The 21962-nt window shown below is 36.9% G+C and overlaps 1 protein-coding gene across 3 annotated transcripts; it reads right to left on the bottom strand.

Moving 5' to 3' along the window:
* Positions 1-73: 73 nt before the first annotated feature.
* LOC103462233 (adhesion G-protein coupled receptor G2-like) lies at positions 74-21072 on the bottom strand. Of its 3 annotated transcripts, none has more exons than XM_081604970.1 (14): positions 20957-21072; positions 17634-17745; positions 17447-17510; positions 17198-17339; positions 16980-17093; positions 6641-6763; positions 6485-6530; positions 6316-6407; positions 4253-4368; positions 3765-4033; positions 3600-3690; positions 3229-3358; positions 1948-2104; positions 74-1504 (listed from the first exon to the last, which is right to left on the bottom strand). In XM_081604970.1, exons 2-14 carry the CDS (start codon positions 17743-17745, stop codon positions 1425-1427), a joined length of 1536 nt encoding a protein of 511 aa, XP_081461096.1. In that variant the 5' UTR covers positions 20957-21072; the 3' UTR covers positions 74-1424. The 3 variants fall into 3 exon arrangements, with proteins under 3 accessions (XP_081461096.1, XP_008403113.1, XP_081461097.1); XM_008404891.3 differs by having other exon boundaries at positions 17634-17749; positions 20957-21068; XM_081604971.1 differs by lacking the exon at positions 74-1504 and having other exon boundaries at positions 1959-2099; positions 17634-17749; positions 20957-21069.
* Positions 21073-21962: the final 890 nt, after the last annotated feature.

The following is a 21962-nucleotide window of genomic DNA, read 5'->3' as shown; positions in this document are numbered from 1 at the left end:
CCATCCTCTCCCGCAGGTATAAAACTGTACATCAGATTTGTTGCACAGCACACACCAAAATCCAAAGACCTGATGCAGAACTGATAATACTTTATTTAAAAGTGTAAACATTTTTACACACCTGTGGTCTGTATTGTCTTTATGCTTAAGACAGTTTTCCACGACTAAAGTCCAAAATGTAACAGCCTTTTAAGAGATAAGTGAGTAAATCTTGTAAAGACTAACCAAACTACATCAGATATATACAAAAACCTAAAATACTAATAATTATATGCCATCATTTAAAAAAAAGAATAACTAGAGGAATATTTGTCTACATTATGCAGAAATGAGCTATAGACGGTCTTTTATGTAAAACTTTAAACTTATTGTCTTCATTTTTCAAAAGAAATGTTTCTTTACTACAAAATCATCTGTTTAATGCAGTTTTACAACTGCATCATATGTAACATTCATACATGTTACATATGAATATGTAACATATTCACCTGCATTGCAATAATGTAGATGTTTGTTCCTCATATTGATCATAAAGCTTCCAGCTTTTCACTTGGTCTGTTATGCTGCTACAATGAAGAGTGTTTATGTGGGATTTGCATAAGATAAACTCTACACCCTGTATAATGGTATTTTCCTTTGGTAATAATAGGTTTCTCTTTTCAAAGAAAGAAATCCATGGCAGGACTTACCACAAACTTAAAAAGAAAAATCAATTAAAAATTAATTTAAAAAAAATATCAGTTAGGAGTAGTCACTATGAAGAAGGCTTACTTTCTATTGTACAATATGTTACATTAAAGAGGAAATATTTTGTGTTTTCTAGCCATACAGTATAACCATTTTATAGCAAGTAACTATGTTGCCTTCGGTTGTTATGAAAATGCTGTACATGTCTATATGACTTAAAAGAAATTTGACTTTGTAATTTGACACTTTGAAATTGGCTCCTCTATTAACCCTTTAACAACGTTTTTACCAGTGTTATTATATCGTATAATGAGCTTAGCAGATGTGCAGTTCCACCAGGCGTTTGCTAATTGCTGCTGGCTAGTTTGAAAGAGCTGAGTGGGGGAGTCCAAAGGAGGGCTGCTCCGTGAGGTGGAAGCTTGGAAACTGCAGCTCTGAGGAGGAGCTTCGTCCTCGAAGGCGGAGCTAGGTCCCTGCAAGTGCTTTGCACAGCTGAGTGGTTGCCATGGAGACTAAAGGATTTCTCAAATATGCATGGAAGAATCAAAGAAACACTCCATGTATGTTTTTGATGAAGGAATAACATTATAACATGATCAAAAGCAAAAAAAAAAACAACCAAAAAAAAAAAACAAAGTAAATTTTACACTTTAAAAACAAGATCTGAAGTAGCATTAGAGTGAAAATCCCCCAAACATATTGCCCCTCCTCTTGGTTCAGGTTTTGGGGCTGTGACTCTATATATCAGTGCTTTGCATGGTAGCTGAGTCTTTGGTGTTTTTCAGAGTCAACACAAAGTAAAAGAAGATGAAGAAACCTAGAAAAACACAAAGGAGAGAGAAAATGAGCTCAGATTGTCCACAGAGAGCAGGAGGTGAAGCTCTAAGGTCACTAAGAAACCACCGAATTGTGTCAGAATTAACACACAGAAATGAACTATGGTGCAGTAGAACTACAATAAAGCTAATGAGTGTTTCCATAAACTCTAGAGGGTCACAATACATGTGATTGTTCACTTTGGAACACTTATCATCCAAAAGAACCAGAATGAGTGTTAACTTCCTGCTTCTGGATGAGCAATTTCAATAAAAAAACATGTAATAATAACGAAGTATTTGGATGTGATTTTATATTATGCCCACTGTTACCCATGACCTCAAAAAAAATGATCTGTTATCTTGACTTATGGGCTAATTCATCCTGTAGATGTATTTGCTGGAATGTCCCAGCAGTAAAGAGATCAGTTTTTACAATGCTGACCTTGAAGACAGTTCACAACGCAGAAGATGTAGAGGACAGGAGTGTTCACTTGGCCCAGAGAGAAGAAGATCAGGCCCCAGGTCAGACCAAGCAGAACAATGAGGACCAGCAGCGTGCAAATGTTATTCTTGGCTGCATTTCGTTCACTCTGTCTGCGCTGATTAACCAAACATGAACAGAGAGAGAGAAAAAACACAGTAGTTTAAAGTTAATGCAAAAAATAGAAGAGATCCTGATGTAACAATCTGTAACTTTGTGCTAGATTGGTATTGAGGGAATCATCTTAGGTCTCTGAGTTGGGTAATCTGGTTTAAAGCACCGTTCCAAATCCACCTAAATCCGCTCTGCTAAAACTCTGAGGTTTGAGAATCCTTGCAAGATGTCGCTCTGCTAAAACTCTGTTCGAGACCCGATAAGGGCAAGTCTTCACGTGGATCAATGTTATAATGTTTTTATCTTTACTTTTAATAATGTTTTTATCTTTTTTTAATCTTTTTCTAAATCTCTCTCATTCTCTGTTTTTATTTTTATTTTTATTATGTAAAGCACTTTGAAATGCCTTGCTGCTGAAATGTGCAATACAAATTAAATTTGATTTGATTTTGATTTGATTTAGATGATTGGTCACATTTATATTTCACACCTCCTTAGGATGTTTTTTTTATTAAGATTGCCCTTTCTGATTACAAAACACCAACTACAGACAGAAGATTTAAGACTAAAACTGTTCAAGAAGTTTATTTAACTGCAGTCTGCTCCACCACAATGCCACACATCTTTTGGTAGCAGTTTTCTGTTTATCACAAATACAACGCTGAAATTTAGCCCAACTTTCAAGATTTCCCTTCAAACATATTTACATGTCAACAAGCTGTGATTGTTCAGACTTGGGAGTGAAAATGGAAATTGCTTTGGATCCATGATGTTGGATGTTGAACCTGTATCACATTTCATTGCCTCAATCATCTCCATCTATAAATTCAGTTTTTTATCAAGACCAACGCGCATAAAAATATATTTGCTTTCTCAAATATGTGGCTGTGTATGGACTAGGCTGTAGGTTTATTGAATGTTGCCTCTGTCAGCAGGGCAACACAATAAATAAGAGTCTCGGCAGAACCTCGAGCTTACCAGACCTTTAGGGAACATTATTATTTACATCGTACTTCATCAGACGACGTCACATGTTGATAACAGTTGGATAATAACTTTTACTGGCAACACCTGTAAGGCATAGGCAATCTGTTGGTTGTACATGCAATGTAGCTATGTGACAATTACCTGTTTGTGAAAGTACAGCCCCATGAACCATTTGATTACCACTCCAAGCATGATCACATTAAAGATGAACACCAAGACAAACATTCCCACCGTGGTCACCATCTTCACATTGTCATCGGTTATATAGCAGCTACACAAAAAGGGAGCAAAGAAAGTTTATTTTTAAAGTTTTTCATATACAAAATAAAAATGCAGACTGTAATCAAATCTATCGAGGAGACTGAAAGTGTAACAAAAAGACGACGCAAGTTCTGAGTTTAAGGAAAACATCAAGTTGAGTTAGTTGGTTTCACTCACTGATTGTGTTGAAATGTGCAAACACAACAGAGCCAAAAAGTAGCTGCAAAGCAGTTAGCATGTGTTTTTCTTACACTTCAGTAGTATTGGACGAGTCCACAGAGGTACGACCGTATGTGTCTTTGTTTATGATCACCACCACTGACACAATGACCGCTGGAAGACCTGAAACACAACAACTGGTATGTTAGCTTAGACCTGCAGACATTTAACGTCCAGATTCAGACGATGCCACTCACCCCATCCCACCACACTGAGTTTCAGCAGGTATCTCTTCACATAGATGTTGAAGACTTTGACCAATAGGATATAGAGGTGGAAGCCTTCCAAGCCCATCCATGTAAAAGAGGCCAGCAGGGAGTAGTGAAGAAGAAGAGCTACGTAACGGCAAAGCTCGGTGGAGGACGACGTTGCGGCCGCCTGGCTGGAGAGGAAGTGAACGTTGAGAAGGATCAGAGCGACTGCCAGGCTGATGTGGATCTTCTTGGAATCGTCTCCTCTGAGTTTTCTGTCAGACACAGAAAACGAGAACAGCTGAACAAATTTCATAGCCAAACTGAGTTGTACAAAAGTCAGGACACAAATGATTGCTAAATTGAGAGTCTTTACCATCTACAGAGAACAAATTAATCGATTGACAACACTAATAATACCACACCTCACCAAGCAGGTATTCATGAAACAATAACTGACAAAAAGACTGGAGGCTGTTCAATGAACGCAGTACCTGTTTGTGATGAAGAGACCAACAGTGACGACCAGAGCAAGCAGAGAGATACCACAGCCGATGTAGGTGATGTAGAACAAGATCTCAGCGTCTTTGGGTGGGACGTCTACAGACACCTGCGGAAAAAAAAATACGTTCAGCTGTTGACCATTTTATGTGGTATGTATGGTACGTACTTACTTATACTTATCTAGCAACCCAGAAGTCCAGAGAATATTTACTTACTTACTTACACTTATTTAGCAACACAGAACAGGGATTAGAACTTGGAAACCAGAAAAACTACCTTAGCAACTACTTTGTAGACTCCTACTCTCTCAACCCAGAAAAGGGATAAGACCAGAGAACACTTACTGATACTTATCTACCAACCCTGAATAGGAGTATCTAGTTTATTTCAACATTATTATCTTTTTTCTTCTTTTGGTCTTTATTTGGTTTGTTATTTTGCTTGTATTTCCTTTTAAATCCTGTAAAGCACTTTGTATTGCTTTGTTGCTGAAAATGTGCTATATAAATAAAATGACCTTTACCTTTTACCTTTTACATGCACTCTAACATTTTTAGCTGACATAAACTTCACAAAATGGTCACAGAAATTATTGGCATTAAAATACAGGAATTTAATTTCAATATTTTTATAGTTTGAATTTCTAACATCCCAGTGACAATTTGCATTGCTACCTTTGTCTGTCATAAGGAGGTATTCATTTAAATTACATTGTATTTATGAAAACATTACATCAAAGAACCCAAATAACAATAAAAAAAAACATAAATACTCTATTAAGTTGAACATATAAGCTTTACATGGATAAAATCAATACACCTCTGGTTTTAGTTCTGAATAATTTCAACCCATCTTTTTTTTGGTTTTATTTTTGTTTAATCATGTAAGTGCTGCATAAGAAATAATGATCAACCGCTCATCTGGACTCATCCAGATAAAATCATCTAGGTTTGCATAGTTAAATTGAAATGCATTTTTAAAAAACAACAGCATGAATCAGACGTCTGTGCAAGGAATCAATGGTACCATTACGTTTATGTCTATCATTTACTGAGGCATCTCTTCCTCTTCCTGCTTTCAAGTCCAGTTAACATTTACTCAATTGATGTGAAATAGCTCCCCTTACTGGTATATTGGAGTATGTGCAATTCTTTGTATATAACAAAAAGCTCAACTCCACTCTATAGTTCACATTTTTTCAGATAGAATGGTTTGTTGAAGGTAATAATAAGCAAATATATGTATTCACAATGGCATGCAATCAATCCAGTTCATTTGTGTAGCACATTTCAGCAACAAGGCAGCTCAAAGTTCATTACATCATGAAAACACAAGAATAAGAAAACATCATACAGTCACCAGGTTCAGAAACCAGTAACATTAGATTTTGTTAGATGAAGTCATAAAAATCATCAATACAAATTTTATGTTTTGGTCAATGTTTCATTTATTATGGTTCAAAAGCAACTTTAAACAGCTGGCCTTTATTTAAAGAAACTCAGTGTTTCGGATGTTTTGGTTCTGGGGATGCAGAGCAGAACCAGAACCAGAAGACCTGAGAGGTTCTGGAAGGTTGAAACAACAGCAGCAGATCTTTAATGTTCAGTGATTTATAAACTAACAACAGTATTTTAAAGTCAGTAAATAATCACACACATTCCATAATATTAAAATATTCTAAAGCACTGAATTTAGGGTTTCATTGTCTGTTGGCCATAATCATTGAAATAGTAAAAAAGAAAAAAAATCATGAAATATCTCCCTTAATGTGCAATGAATATATAAAATATCTAAGAATGTATGTCTGAAATGAGTCAAAAATTAAATTCTGATTTTGGAGCTGAAAAACTTATAGCGCCAAGTCGTGTTAAGGATTTTATGGCAAAAGGTCATAAAGTCATTGTTACTATCTCAGTGAGAGGAGCAGTCCTGCTCCTGTCTTTGTCTTTGTTAAGACAAAGAGCTGAGATGATGACACAACGGTTAAACTTGAACTTTTGTGGTCTACACAACCTTTGTTCATGAAATTAAAAAAACAAAAAGTGTTTCCTACCAGGAGCACACCAAAGTATGTGAGATGGTCACAGGAACAGGTGATGTACGTCGGGGTGGATTCCACCATTTCACAGCCCTGTGAGCTAACGTCTGAGAGAGAGAAACCTGTCATACTGACCACATCAGGACATCAGAACTGAACCGAGCGATGACTGGTGGCTACTCACTACCAGATGTTGTATTTAGGAACACACACTCGGGTCTCAGGGATTCCTTAAACAACATTATTTCTGCTTTAGATGATATTATTATCTTCCTTCCTGCAACATATTGCCACATAACTTGCAGCTTTGTGATAAGGGCAGGGGAATAAAATCAGTTACGTTTATGGCTGATGCAATGCTCATAGTGATGTTGATGCGTTGCTTGAGTCCGGCGACATTCCTGCCGACGCTGACGCCAACGAGCCTGTTATCGGACAGGTTCTGCAAGTCTGGCAGTGAAATCTGCAAAATGAAATCAACTTTTGTTTTAAATTGTTATTGTCAAAAAAATAATGATGTACCATGTGTCATTTTGCATCATTTGCAGGTGAAATTTGTAATTGTTGGGGTTTTGTCAGAATTCTGATAACGGTTACCAGAGATAGATTTTGTCCGTAGCAACAGATTATTATAATGTGAAAACTTAGTCTAGGATATAATTTGAAATAAATGACACATCTCCCTTCCCCCCAAGCAAATGCACACCGACTTCCTGAATGTCAAACCAGAGCCCTACACCAAAACCACTGTGTACACTCCTATCTTATATTTATCTAAGCAAAAAAAAGACGAAAAAAATTTCAGCCTGAGCTCAATTTTTTATTTTTTTTTCTTGAGAGGGTGCATGAACAGAAATGTTCATCAGTTTAATGAAATTTTTAACCACTGTTAAAAATGTACCGCATTTTCCACACTATAAGGCACACCTAAAAACCTTCAATTTCCTCAAAAGCCGACAGTGCGCCTTATAATCCGGTGCGGATTATATATGGACCGATATTGAGCCACAACAGGTCTAGCAACTATGGTAATCAGCCACTGACTTCATTTTCCCCCATAGAAGAAGAAGCGCACGGTGCATGCTGGAATAGTTGTCAGAACGCTTGTTTGTTTATAAAGTTTGACTGACCTATATACCTACCAACTGTCTAGAATAGCGGTTCTCAACGTGGGTGGTACCGCCCCCCAGGGGGCGTTCAGAGGACGGCAGGGGGCGCTGGCGGACATTTTTACAAAAGGGGGGCGCTGGGATGCCTTTGGGGGGCGTTTAGTCGAAGGTAAACTTTACACCATAAATCCACAACAATACCAGTTTAGACTTTGAGCAACTTGGTAAAACTGTATTGTGTAACATTAAATCATGCTTAGCTGCAACTGTATCGATGGCAGCTCTTCTTCTATTCAGTGTTTGTAGCTTCATGGCGCAGCTCCACTCCGCATCAGTTCAGCGTTACACCGGCTGATGACGCTGATGTGATTCATTTTGTCTGGTATTTACGTAGGCTACATGTTTTGGCAGTTCTGTGATCATGTCAAAGCAGCAATTTACATTAAAAAAGTGTTTTATTTCCGTTTGTAGGCTGCCCGCTACCATGGAAGGACAACAGAAAATCGTTCTTATAAACATGTAATTACTAAAATCACGATACCCTGACTTTGTATCCTTCTGAAAAATGAACCCATTAAAATAAAGAAATCCCTCCATGGGTGATATAGAGAGCGTTCATTTTATAGCGTTAACACCGGAGCTGTAAGTGGTCCGACATGAGACGGGGTGATAGAACAACACAGCACTTTTAAATTTCAATAATCAGAATACCGAAATTGTTTCCGTTGTTTTAAAAGGTTTATGTTATTCTGCCTTTTCCCCATCGATAGGCTTCCCAACCGCCCTGCACCAGGGAGTTTAAAAAAAAAGAAAAAAGCCGAGCACATTGCGCAAAACTCTGAAACACGAGAAGCGGGCAAAACGGAGCGACGAACTAGATGTGAATTATGGCATAAAAACACAGAATCCGACACTGAACAGTGAAAAATCAACACATGATGTGAAAAACATGACGATTAGGAGGCGCAGCAGGTGATGAGTGAAGATTACTGATGGTCAATAAACGTTAAAATAAATCTAGCAACAGGAAAGAAACTAAAGTGGACATAACAATAAACCAAGAGAGGATAATAATAATCAAAGGAAACTAAATGGAAATGAATGAAGAACAAAATGCAAGAATAAACTAAGAAACTAAAGTAAATACGGAGGAATAAACTGGTATGGCAAGACCTTTAGAGCAATAATTAATACAGAGGACTGTATGGCAAGAATAAACAGACACTATTTCCAAATAAAAGGTAAAATAATATTGTTTAAGTGCCATGGGCAGGGGCGCAACTACACATTATTCAGGTGGATGCGAAAACATAAATCGGCGCCCCCCCACGAAGGAGCGTCGAAACAAAGCTCGCCTCCCTCCCAGCCCCCCAACCCCCCTCCTCCAGACGCCGCTACGTTTAGGGCAAAACTCGCTACATTTACCCCGTTATGTGCGCAAGGTGAAGGAGCGTAAGGCGCGCTGAAGTGTACGGGAAAACATAATCGGTGCGCCGATTCAAAACATCTACAATAATGATATTAACATTAATAATAAAATAATTGTCAGTGCAAAGTAGCCTACACATTTTTTGGTGGGGGGCGGTGAGGGACCTGGATAAAGTCTAGGGAGGCGCTGACCCGAAAAAGGTTGAGAAACACTGTTCTAGAATCAGGTCGTCTGCAGGTCATTTAGCACCACGTCTGCCCACGCACCTTCCCAGTCGCGGAAAGCTCACCTCCCTGACCGGAGTCGGACTGTTTTGTTGACATTCCGTTTAGTGAAGCTCCATCTAGTGGATGCATAATGTAACTCCAGCCTCTAGCGTCTATTCTATGCGCCTTATAGTGCGGAAAATACGATAGTAAAAATATATTCACCATCTCGAGAAGCAATATTTTGAAGTTGGAAAAACTTCAAACTTCAACTTCAAAATCTCACATTAAGAAAGAATTGTTGTTTCTCCCTATTTGTTTATTTTAAACAAAATCACTGCCCTATATATGTGCATCATCTGGTTGCCAGCTTTGCTGCAGGTTCTTATCCGGTTTAGAACGAGCAGTGTTGTATAGTAACGAAGTAAAAACACTTCACTACTTTATTACAAGTAAATTTTGGAGTACTTCATACTTTCCTCGAGTATAAAATTTTTTGATAACTTTCACTTTTACTTCACTATATTTCCGAACTTAATTGCATACTTCTACTCCGATACATTTTCAATGTGGGGCTTAGTTACTCGTTACAAAAAAGCGAGAGAGAGAAACGCTAGTTTTTTTGACCCCACCTACTGATTGACTGCAACAAAGTCGGTAGAATACTTGCCTGGGCTTGTTCATCACCACCAACAGGATACACCTGTTTCGCTTCTCCCATTAAACACAAAGCAAGTCTTGCAATCAGCAGCCGCGGCTCAAAAGTTGGGAGGAGGAGGAGGATAATTTTGAACGAAAGATCAAAACCACACAAAAATTGGATGGTGGAAAAGGCGGTTTATTGCATAAACTGGTATGTGAATGGTTCGGATGGAAATGGAGATAAGTACTGAAGAAGAAGGGGAATATGAAGGGTGGACGCCAGTGGGAAGAGGGAGAGGAAGAGGACGAAGAAGATTTAGTTTAGATGACGGAAAGGAAGTCAGAGAAAGTCAAGGAAGTAAATGGGATCTGGAAGGAAGCAGTTCAGAGCAGGAGAGGGTGGTTGGGAGAAAAGTAGTGAATGAGAAATTTAAAATAATTCTGAAACTTAAGAATGAGGAAGAGCAGGAGAAAATCAGCCCAATAGGGGTGTCAAAAGAAATTAAGAAGAAAATAGGAGAAGTCGAAATGGTAAAAATCTTGAGAGACGGAAGTCTGTTGATAGAATGTAAGGATATAGAGCAAAAATATTAAGGTGGATAACATGTGTAAAAGAGAAGTGCTGGAGAAAAAAATTGTTGGGAGAAAATAAAAAAATTAGAGGGGTGATATATGGGATCCCCCTAGAGGGGGATCTGGAAAAACTTAAGAAAAATATAGTTGGAGCAAAGGTGGCTAATATGAAAAGGCTGTTAAAAACTGTGAACGGTGAGAGAGTGGGGAGTATGTCAATCCTAGTGGAGTTTGAAGGTAAAGAGTTGCCAATGAATATAAAAATAGGATATATAAGTTTCAAAGTCAGACCTTATATACCTCCACCACTTCGGTGTTATAAATGCCAAAGGTACGTGAAATTGCGGCAGTGTGTAAAGGTAAGCAGAGATGCCCAAAATGTGGGGAAGATCATAAAGTTGAAGAATGCAAGGAAAATGTAGAGGAGAAATGTTGTAACTGTGGGGGAAATCATAGGGTTACGTACGGAGGATGCGAGGTAAGGAAGAGGGCTAAAGAAATAGTGCAAATTAAAACATCTAAAAATATAAGCTACGCTGAAGCTGTAAAAAGTGTGAAGGAGCAGGAAAAAAGAGTGGTTGAACAAAGAGGGAATCAAACAATTCAGCAACCCAAATTACTACCAGAAGATAAGGTCTCGTACTCAGGGGAAAATCTGGTTTTATTCATAGCGTATGTCATCAACTGTACTGATCAAGCTAAGCACAAAACCGAGAAGATTAAAATAATAGTGAAAGGAGCTGAAAAATTCTTGGGATTTAAGAAAGGTACATGGGAAGAAATAAATAAAAAACTAGAGGTGGATAAGAAGTTGGAAGCAACAAGTGAAAGTAGTTTATGTTAATACTTCAATGGAACGCTAGGAGTCTGTTAGCCAATGGTCAGGAATTTAAAGGATATATTGACGAACTTGAAGTCCAACCAGATATAATTTGTGTACAAGAAACTTGGTTAAAACTAACCTTAGATTTTGTGATTGGAGGATATGTTGGTAAGAAGAGATAGAGAAGAGGGGAGGGGGGGGGGGGGGATTGTGGAATATTTATAAAACAAGGGATACAATATCAGGTTATAGGAAAGGGAAAATAACTAGAATTTATAGTAATTGAGGTATGGGTGCAGGAAAGTAAATTTAAAATAATAAATTTCTATAATCCATGTAAATCATTATCGGTTGAAGTAATGGAGGAATTATTAGATCATTTGGAAGGGAGAGTAATTTGGTGTGGGGATTTCGATACAAAAAGTACACTGGGGAAATAGTAATGATAAAAATGGACAGGTTATAGAAGGAGTGATGGAAACAAAAAATTTAATATGTATTAATGAGAGAAAGGGTACACGAATTAATTTAAGAACAGGGATGGAATCAACTTTAGATCTAACAATAGTATCAAATGATATAGCTGGTATCTGTGAATGGTCGGTTGATAAAGAAACAACGGTAGGTAGTGATCATTATCCTTTAACTACAAGGGTAGGAATTATTGGAAATAAGTATAAAAATAGAGGGGAAAGATTGAACTTTAATAAGGCAGATTGGAGTAAGTTTAGATACTTGTGTGAAATATATTTAGAAAAGGTAGATTTTAATATAAATATAAACGAAGTGAATGCAAGTATCTCAAAGATAATTACATATGCAGCTGAAGATTCTATTAAGAAGTCAGGGAGTATTAATGATAAGAAAAGGGGGCCATGGTGGACAAGTGAGTGTAAGGAAGCAATTAAATTAAGAAATAAAGCCTTTAAGGTATTAAAACTTAACCCAATATATATGAACTTAATTGATTATAAAAGGAAGCAAGAGGTAGTTAGGAGGACTATTAAGAAAGCTAAGAGAGATTATTAGAGGAAATTTTGTAGTACAATAGGGAGAGATACAAAAGTTGAGAAGATTTGGAAAGTAATTTAAAAAATGAATGGAATTAAAAAAGAGTTTGATTACCCTGTATTAAAAGAAGAGAATATGGATATAATTAGAGATGAGGATAAAGCGGAGGTATTGGCAAGATCGTTTAATAAGATTCATAGTACAAATAACATTAGCGAAGAAGGAAAAAAAGGAAGAGAAAATACTGTCAAGTATAAAAATTTAATGGAGAGTGAAGAAGAGGTAAATAATTTTTTGAATGTTGAATTTACCAAAGTGGAATTAAATTGTGTGCTTAAAAAGACCCAAAATACGGCGCCAGGTAAAGATAAAATTTGGTATAGAATGATGAGTCAACTAAGTGATAAATCAAAAGTTATAATATTAAAACTATTTAATAAAATCTGGGAGGAGGGAAAATTACCAGAGTTATGGAAGGAATCATTATAGTACCGATAGCTAAACCAGAAAAAGATCATTCAAAACCAGAAAGTTATAGGCCAATAGCATTAACTTCAAACTTATGTAAAATAATGGAAAAAATGATTAATAATAGATTAGTGTATTATTTAAATAATTAGAAATGCATTCCTTTTTATCAAAGTGGTTTTTGTAAAGGGAGGAGCACTAATGACCCAACGTTATGTCTTGAGCATGAAGTAAGAAGAGCTCAAGTAAACAAAGTGTAGTGGCTGTATTTTTTGATATTAAAAAAGCATATGGTATGATGTGGGTAGAGAGTTTATTAATTAAATTATACAAATTGGGGATTAAAGGGAAAATATATGAATGGATTAAAGACTTTCTAACAAACAGGAAATTACAGTTAAAAATTGGAGAGGTAGTTTCAGGTAAATATGTAGTGGAAAATGGTACGCCACAGGGGAGCATTATAAGTCCTTTATTGTTTTCTGTGATGATTAATGACATATTTAAAAATGCTGGAAGGGACATGGGATGCTCACTCTTCGCAGATAATGGAGCCATATGGAAAAGAGGGAAGAATATGGAGTTTATAGGGAAAAAAATACAAAAGGTCATTGTTGATATCTGTGGGCATTGCAATGGGGATTTAAATTCTCAGTGGATAAAACGAAAGTAATTGTTTTTTCTCAAAAAAAATTTAAACGAGGTAATAGAATTAAAGTTATATAATCAAAAAATTGAACAGGTAAAGAGTATAACATTTCTGGGGTTGTGGTTTGATGAGAAATTAAAGTGGAGTATCCACATCCAAAAGATTGTAGATAAATGTAAGAAAAAATTGAATATATTAAGATGTTTGGTTTGGCTGGTAATGATTGGGGGGCAGACAGACGAGCGTTAAAACGGATTTATACAGGGATGATAAGATCGGACCTTGATTTTGGATGTTTAGTTTACAGGCCAGCAGCTAAAACTCATCTGGATAAATTAGACAGTATTCAACACATTATGTACGGGAGCTTTGAAAACAACGCCAACAACAGCATTAGAAGTAGAAATGGGAGAAATGCCACTAGATCTGAGGAGATCTAAATTCGGAATTAATTATTGGTTAAATTTGATGGGGCATAAATGTGAACATCCAACCCGGGAAATTTTAAAATCATGCTGGGAAAAGGAAAAGAAAGAGATGAGGAGTTATGGATGAACAATTGGAAAAGACGTTAAGGAATTTAAAATGGATACTTTAGAAATTAGTCAAACAGATCCAACATCAGTTATACCACCCTGGATGCTGCCAGAAACCACAGTCGATTTGTCTTTAATAGTTAAGAAACAAGACAAATCAAATGGTATAGATAGATACTCAGTGCAATCACATATAAATGATTACTATAGTTATGTCCAAATATATAGATGCATCACAAATTGAAGGAAAAATAGGAATAGCATGTACAATTCCAGAATTCAATTTGAATATAGGGAAGCGAATTACGGATGGGCTATCAATCTATACAGGTGAAATGTTAGCAATTCTATTGGCTTTACAATGGATTGAGAAAGTAAAACCAATGCAAGCAATAATTTGCTCTGATTCAAGCTCGGCTTTAACAAGTATAAAATATTATAATACGGATTGTAGGAGAGACAAATTATTATGAATATATCATACACTATATAGATTACAAAATATGGGGTTAGTAGTTACATTTGTGTGGGTTCCAGCACATATAAGGGTAGTAGGAAACGAGAAAGCCGATAAAATGGCAAAGAAGGCAATTCATAGTCCCATCAGTTTTACAGTTAAGACGAGTAAGTCTGAAGGAAAAAGTAAAGCTAAAGAAGAGCTGATGAAAATATGGCAAAGAAGGTGGGATGAAGGGGAAACAGGAAGATGGTTTTATAAGATTCAGAAGGTTGTAGGACGGAAAAGAAAGGGAAGAAGAAACAGGAAGGAGGATAGAATAATAACAAGATTAAGGTTTGGTCATACAGGGCTTAATTATTCACTTTTCAATATCCAGAAGCATAAAACTGGAAAGTGTGAGTATTGTGAAAAGTTTATAAATATGAAGAAGATAGAAGATATATGTTGAGAGAATGTGAAGAGATTAAAAGGTTCAATTTAACAGAATTTTTGAGGAGAGAATTGGGAAGCAAACATATTCAAATAATTATTCGATTTCTTAAAAAAAAACAAGGTTATTTCATAGAATTTGATTAGGGCAGGATGGTAGAGAATGTGTTAAAAACAAAGAATGGTATAAAAAAAACTATATGCAATTAGGGTAATATAAGTAGGTATGCATGTGAGAGTGTTAAATTAGTCATAAGTATAAAGTAAGGATTATGTATGAAGTGAAAGGTTATAGATTATCACGAGCCACAACACTCCATACCAGTAAGTGGCGGTAATGCTGCTGAAAGTTTGTTGCCAACCGCCAATAAAAACCAAGAAGAAGAAGAAGAAGAAGAATCAGCAGCAGCCACATGAAGGAGGAGACGGAGACCACAACGACTGCAACTACGTCGGACACGGCTCCAGGGGAACCACCAGCTGGTGATGAGAGCCCATTGTCTTATTTAAACACAATATACTCTTTCGTGGGTGTTAAAGATTCGTCGTACCGCATGAAGTGTATGTTATGCCTGCCCAAAGATGTGAAAATTCTATTTTACAAAAACTCCCCGTTCAACTTGAAGAGACACATCGAGGTAACTTCTTATGAAATGGTTATAATCCTCCTGTTTCAGTAACTATAGCTTGGTCACTAGCCACTATTGTGAAATCTTGAGCATAACGTTACCTGTATAAATGAACTTTGTTTGGCATTGTTTCAGTTCCACACGTGGTGTATTTAGCTTAGGCCTAATGTTGACTGTAGCAGGCTACCTAGACTCCGCTGTTCAAGAGGGGACGGAAGCCATAGCGATAGCAATTTAGACTAAATTTAACTAATATAGGAAAGACATGCAAGTTCAAAACCATTAACATGTGCTACTCTTTAAAACTGGAACAAACTTTGTGTGTGCTTCTGCTGTCTTAGCAAAGCCAAGGTTAGCCAACCTTGCAGTCGCCACAATAGCTACGTTTCCATGATGGCCAATGTTCAATACCAACCAGTTTACTTAAATAACATTGTACTAGATTAAGTGTGTTTTGTTTGCATTTATATTGCAACCTAAGGAAATTAGTGTTTGTAACTAATGTGGGTGTGGGTCAATTTGTGTCCAATTTTTATTTTTTTTGGTCTTTCAGAGAAAGCATCCGCACCATGTTCAGAAATGCATTGAATTTCTGAAAATTCATTGTTCAGAAATTCAGCAAAGAGCAAAAGGGCCAGTGGACCACCCACTCCCGCCAGCAAGCAGGCCACATTGACTCACACCTTGGCCATGACTCCTCAGAGTGTTGTGAAGGCCATTGTCAAATATGTTGTACATGGGCTGCGGCCCTTCTCAGTAGTCGAGCAGGAGCCATTCAGAGAATTCATCAAAGACCTTGTCCCTAATGCCAAGATGCTGTCACGGGTGACGCTCACATCCAAGATTGAAGATGATTTTAACGAAATGAAGGCTGCACTGATTGAAGCAATGAAGGGGGTCGACTACGTAGCTACTACTACCGATTGCTGGTTTTTCTTTTGCATAATGACCAGTTGTGTGCACCAATAGTTTGTGAAGTAGAGTAATCGTAACGGCTTTTTTTCTTAATGTTGGCCGCGTTTTCTGTACTGACTATTTATTTTTCTCATTTTCAGCACTGACCTTACTTGAAGGGGAAACTTCAGGCTTACAAAAACTTTGTATTTTCTGTCCTGGAGGGTATACTAAGAAACTGGTTCAGTTGTAAAGCAGGTTAAGTTAACCTTGTGGTATAGGTAAAGCACCTAATTTTCTTAACTACATGCTGCCTGCAGGTATATCTATTTGCGCGTTTAATTTTGCCTGCACTTGGTTGTGTACATTATTTTAAATGTATTTGACAAGTTTACCAAAATATAAAAAATGTAATTGGTGTGTCAAACTCATTTTCACAGTTTTCACTTTGGGGACACTTTGGGAAATCAATCTTTTAAAGGGTTTTGTTAATTTAATTTTTTCAACCCTGGCCCACGAGGGAAACTGCCCTGCATGTTTTAGGCATTCCTCTGCTTCAGCACACATGATTTCAACTGATGGCTGATTAACAGGGTTTTGCTGAATTGCAATCATCTGAATTGAGTGTGTTGAAGCAGGTGAACATCTAAAACATGAAGGTCAGTGAAACACCAGGTTAGTTTGACACAGTGCAGTGTGAAAGCATAACACAGCAGCTGAAAAAATAGCAAATGTTGCAATTTTAACCGCCAGTTTTTTGGTGAAAACACAATAAATGTAAAAGTGCATGCTTTGTCAGTGACATAAAAGACGAGTCTCACATTGCCTGGCATCTGGATCATGCAGAACACAATGCTACTGTTCAGTCCAGCATGCAGCTCTGCCGGCAGCTGAACTCTCACCGCTCTGTTGGACACGTCTACGTCTGATGTCGCCTGCAACCAGAAGCAGAAACGGCAAGAGAAACACTGAAGGCTCAATACGCCATGCCGCTGACTGTGAATCTGTCCGTTAAGAACATACACACAGACATGTTTACCTGAGTGCTGTTGGCATATATCTCAATACTCCTGGAGTCGTTAGGCGGCTTCTGTAAGAGAGCCACTAAAGACGGAACAGAAATGTTTGTGGTATGGTTCACCTCCGTTTCCTCCAGAATGCTTTCAAGTATTTGAGTTGCCCTGAATGAAAAGGAAGAAAGGATATGGAGATGGACAGCTGAGAGATACACTATCTGATCCACACACACCCACTGACTCTGTCCATGATAAAGAATGAAAATACTTACTTGAAAATGTTCCACTCTGTTATCCCTTGGCTGTACCTTTTCATGCAGCATTCAGTTTTTGCAACTGTAAAGTTGATCATTGTAAGATGCATGAAATAAAGTGTGGACATAAAGAGCCTCAGATAACAAATGACCCAGTCAAAGTAACCATTTGGAGCAATTTGATGATGCAAATGAAGCAACCTACCTGATCGATTTTTAAAGTTGTTGCAGTCACCCCAACAACCAGTGGGTTTACAGTTTACTTGGGTCACACTATCCATGGTATAAAATCCCACCAACAGGATGAGCCAGAACATCTTTCTGTCAAAAACACAGATGTTCTGGTTTAAATCAAGAGCTGCGTGTTGGACAGAGAGGCAATGAGCAGGTTCTGTCCGAAACACACAGAGAAACAGAAAACCTTGAAAAAAAATCCATATGTGTTCAGTTTCATTCCCAAGTTGTAAAATTCATCCTTAGATTTCTCCTTAAAGGTTGAACTAAAAACTGAAAACGCAAAAGATCCAAATTTGATGATGCACATTTTTGGACTTAAGGATTAGTCTCATTTCTGCTGGAAAAAAAACAAGCAAAAAAAAACATAAACCAACAAAGACTTTATCTGTTCTGTTGGAAATTAGCAATCAGGATTCCTATACGTTTCCAATTTTAGGATTCCGTACTTTCAGAAGTTCACATTTTAAGATTTATCTGTTTCTTGTTTTTATTTTTTAAATAACATTCTGGGTATTTTAGTACAAAAAAGTTGGGTTTTATGCTCCACTATTCATTAAGTCAGCTTCTGGATTGTCAGATTAGTAAAGGACTATTCCACTGAACAAAGCCCAGTTTGAACTTTTTAATCACTGTAAAACATGAGCTGCATCATATTTATTTTCTGGTTTGTGAATTTAATCTTTGTGCCACAAGATTTCTGTTATATGCCATAGTAAAAGCAAAACTTTAAAATCATAGAAAAACAAGAGTGGAATTCATTTTTAGTCAATAATTTCTTAGTACTGATTTAAAAAAAAATGTTGTTCCTCTCGCAAATTATTTCACCTTTAACAAGACATTTTCCCCATGTTAAAAGTGAAATAATCTGCCGGTGGAACCAGAACTTTTTAAAATCAGTATTATTGATATTATCATTAATACCTTTCAGCTATATTTTGCTGAAATGTTCCATCTAAGCCAGTTTTGTCTCATGTCAAGTATACTAAGATATTTGCACTCAAAACTACAGTAAAAATACTTGGTAGTATTTTTCATTTTTTGCAGTGAAGTTCAGTATTTTTGCTGCTGCCTGCCCTTCACATAACATTTATCCATTGAGTCGTGTCAGAATGCCACCCCATTATAAAATAATTTTAATTTCTTCTCTAAATCCAGATGGCCGTGGCAGACTGCGCTGATGACTTTACAAGAATGACCTCATATTCTGAACTTCAACTGTTCTGTTTTACAAGTAATCCATTATAACATTTTATTGAGAAACAGCAGAAAGAGTAAAATGAGCCCAAAGTTTAACAAGCACTCTTTCAAATGAAGATGCAAATGCATGCACTGCACTGGGTCAAACAGGTGTGCAAATTTCAGAGAGAATCTGTCTGTGACACTCAGTCAGCTCCACCATCCGTGCTCAAAGTCAAACCGCAAGAAAAACCTCTGATTTATTTTTTAATTTTCTTCCTTTAACCAGTTTAACCCCCACTGAATTCTCATTTTAAACAGGGATCTGTGCAGAAATCTGCTACACACAACAACCTGGTTACACAAACGTAAAACATATTAAAACATACGCACAAGTTTAAAACAAATTACAAAAGAGTTTGAAAGCAATGACACTGGTTGATAGAATCACGCTGAATGTTATTAAGAACCGCTCGAATTAAGTCCAATGAAATAAGATCCAACATCCTGAGTTCAGACTGCAGCTGATAACATGCAGTGGGAGCCGTCACACTTGAACGCTTGATTCCCTCTTGCTGTTGGAAACGTGGAAAATGCAAGAGGAAAATGTTGTAGGAGCGCAAAGAAGGGGCAATAACAGATCGATGTAGGAGTAGAGTTTTATAAATCCGGATCATCAAGTGATTGTTTCTCTGTACGCTTAGAGGACGCCATTCAGCTTTAGATGTGTAAGACTGTTACAAACCTTACAGCACAATAATACACAGTATCCAAGGACCGAAGACATTTGCTCAATGCAGTCATATACAAGACATCTCCATAATCCAGGAGTGGTAAGAATGTTGCTGAGACCACTTTTCTTCTAGCTTTGAGAGAGAAACAGGATCCATTATGATAATAAAACAAAATCGCCATCTTCAGTGTACATGACAAATCTGCCATGTGCTTTTTATAAGAAAGCTGTTTATCTACAATAAAGCCAAGATAGTCATAATTAGTGACAAACTCAATTTGTGCCCCTAAAGCAGTGGTAAGCAACAGATGATATCCCTGATATCATATCTTTGGTAGTTTTTGAGGGTGCAAAAAAAAGAGAGAGAAAAAACCCTGGCACAGAGAAAAGCAAATGCCACAATCTGTGACCAGCTCTTGATTGCTGGGAATTGACCATATTGGAAAGGTGTTCCCTGGAAATTGATTTTTCCTGCTGTGAGATTTGTTCATCTGCTGCTGCTACCAAAAACAAGACCAATCATTCAATCAGGAAATACACCTTCTGTGATAGGGAAGCCAAGAGTCCAGTCAAATGACCAAACATGTCATTTTTAGTCATTTTATCTCTTTTTACAGAGAGATAAAATGTAATATTACCCACACTGCTGTGGTGGTTTTCTGTACTCTACAGCACCAATGGATTTAGAAATATTAGTCTTTCTCAGAATGAAGGAGAGGCTTTCTGTTCTCCACACAGAGCAAGATGTTTACAGTTAGCAACGCACACTATGCTAATCAATATTAGAAATGTTTTAAAATCTCACTTATTGAAAAAACCTCTTCAGTGTTACAATGTCCCTGTTTGGATTAAAATATGTAGCAGAATCAACGACTAAGGTGGTAAAAATAGGATTTTGGAAATGATTTCTGAATAAATATCAGCAAGTCGAGGTTAACAAACAAAACGCACACGCACACGCACGCACGCGCGCGCGCGCGCACACACACACACACACACACACACACGCACACACACACACACACACACACACACACACACACACACACACAGATCTCGGCCAAGTGTAAACCTGTTTGATTATTCTGTCTTCAATGAGCTCCATCACTTTACTTAACACCACCAGCTAGATCTCCTAAACATATAATTCAAAATGTTTTTGAGCTTCTTTGCTAAAAGTAAGAGAAACATCTCAAAATAGTTTCATGGCCTTCCAACAGAAATAACTGCAAGTTTTCACACTTCAAATTAAAGCCTCTGCATCGCTGCAGGTCTTTCCTGTGCAGATTAATGAACAACAAGCACAGCTCAGGTCAGATTTCTGCATCACCACAACCAAAAGCGTCCTTGAAGCTGAACATTAAAAAACACGGTAGCCTTACCTTTGCATGTCGCTGAGATATTGCTAAAGTTTTATGTGAAACGATACCAGAGCGCAACTAATGTGACAGCAGGAAGCAGAGCAGAGCAGAAGGTAGGCGGAATTAACACTTCTGTAGGAAGTTGTTTGGGGACAAAAACAGAAACCCCCAGAAACATTTAAATGAGTGACAAAGAGGAAACCAAAATATGACATTATGTTCTAGATAATTTGCATACTCTTCCTGGACCTAAAAAGATCCAGGAAGAGTTCTCTCTGTGGAATTCATCTGCTTTTCATTTGATTAGCACTATTTGCTAATCAAATGTGCAAATTTCATGTGCAAATGGTTTTATTCTCATCTGTACAACACTGTGGAGACACATTTCTATGGAGAGCCATGTCAGCCAAAATTAGGTAAATAAATAAGTAAATAAATAATTGGCTTTTTAATTCCTATTTATTTATTCCCAAGGAAAACGGAAAGTATAAATGAATAAGGAAAATAAGAAAATGGAAAAAAGGACAGACTGCAATAAATGCAGGAGTAAATAAATAAAATAAGTGAATGTATAAATGAATAAATGTAAATAGGAATAACAAAGTCAATTGGTAATTTATTTTCCTTTTTCTTTTATTTATTTAATTTTGGCTGAAATAGCTCTCCATATTTTACTGAGTCTCTGAAGACAAAACACTTTTAGAGTCAAGTGACAAGAGGCAGAGTTATTCAATGATGTTTTTATAATTGTTGAGAAATACAGATGCATGCACATTACATACACATAATATACAGCACAAAGAAAATCACCATTGTAAACAATTCACCATGGATTTCAATCATAAGAGATGCTGAAGATTCAAATAATCTAAAAATGATACACTGTCAGTTAATCGAATAGCACAGTTAGTAGGCAATGGCAAAAGCAAAATAATAACCTACATTACATCCATATGCTTAAAAGCCTAAAAGGAGTAAAAATCATAAAAAAATTGACTTACATTGAAAAATCAACTGAGGATGGATA

The sequence above is a fragment of the Poecilia reticulata genome, chromosome 3 (assembly GCF_904066995.2).
Source record: "Poecilia reticulata chromosome 3, P_reticulata-male-v2, whole genome shotgun sequence".
NCBI classification, from domain to species: Eukaryota; Metazoa; Chordata; class Actinopteri; order Cyprinodontiformes; family Poeciliidae; genus Poecilia; species Poecilia reticulata.
Note: the sequence above shows the minus strand (reverse complement) of the source record. Positions and strands in the feature narration are given on the sequence as shown.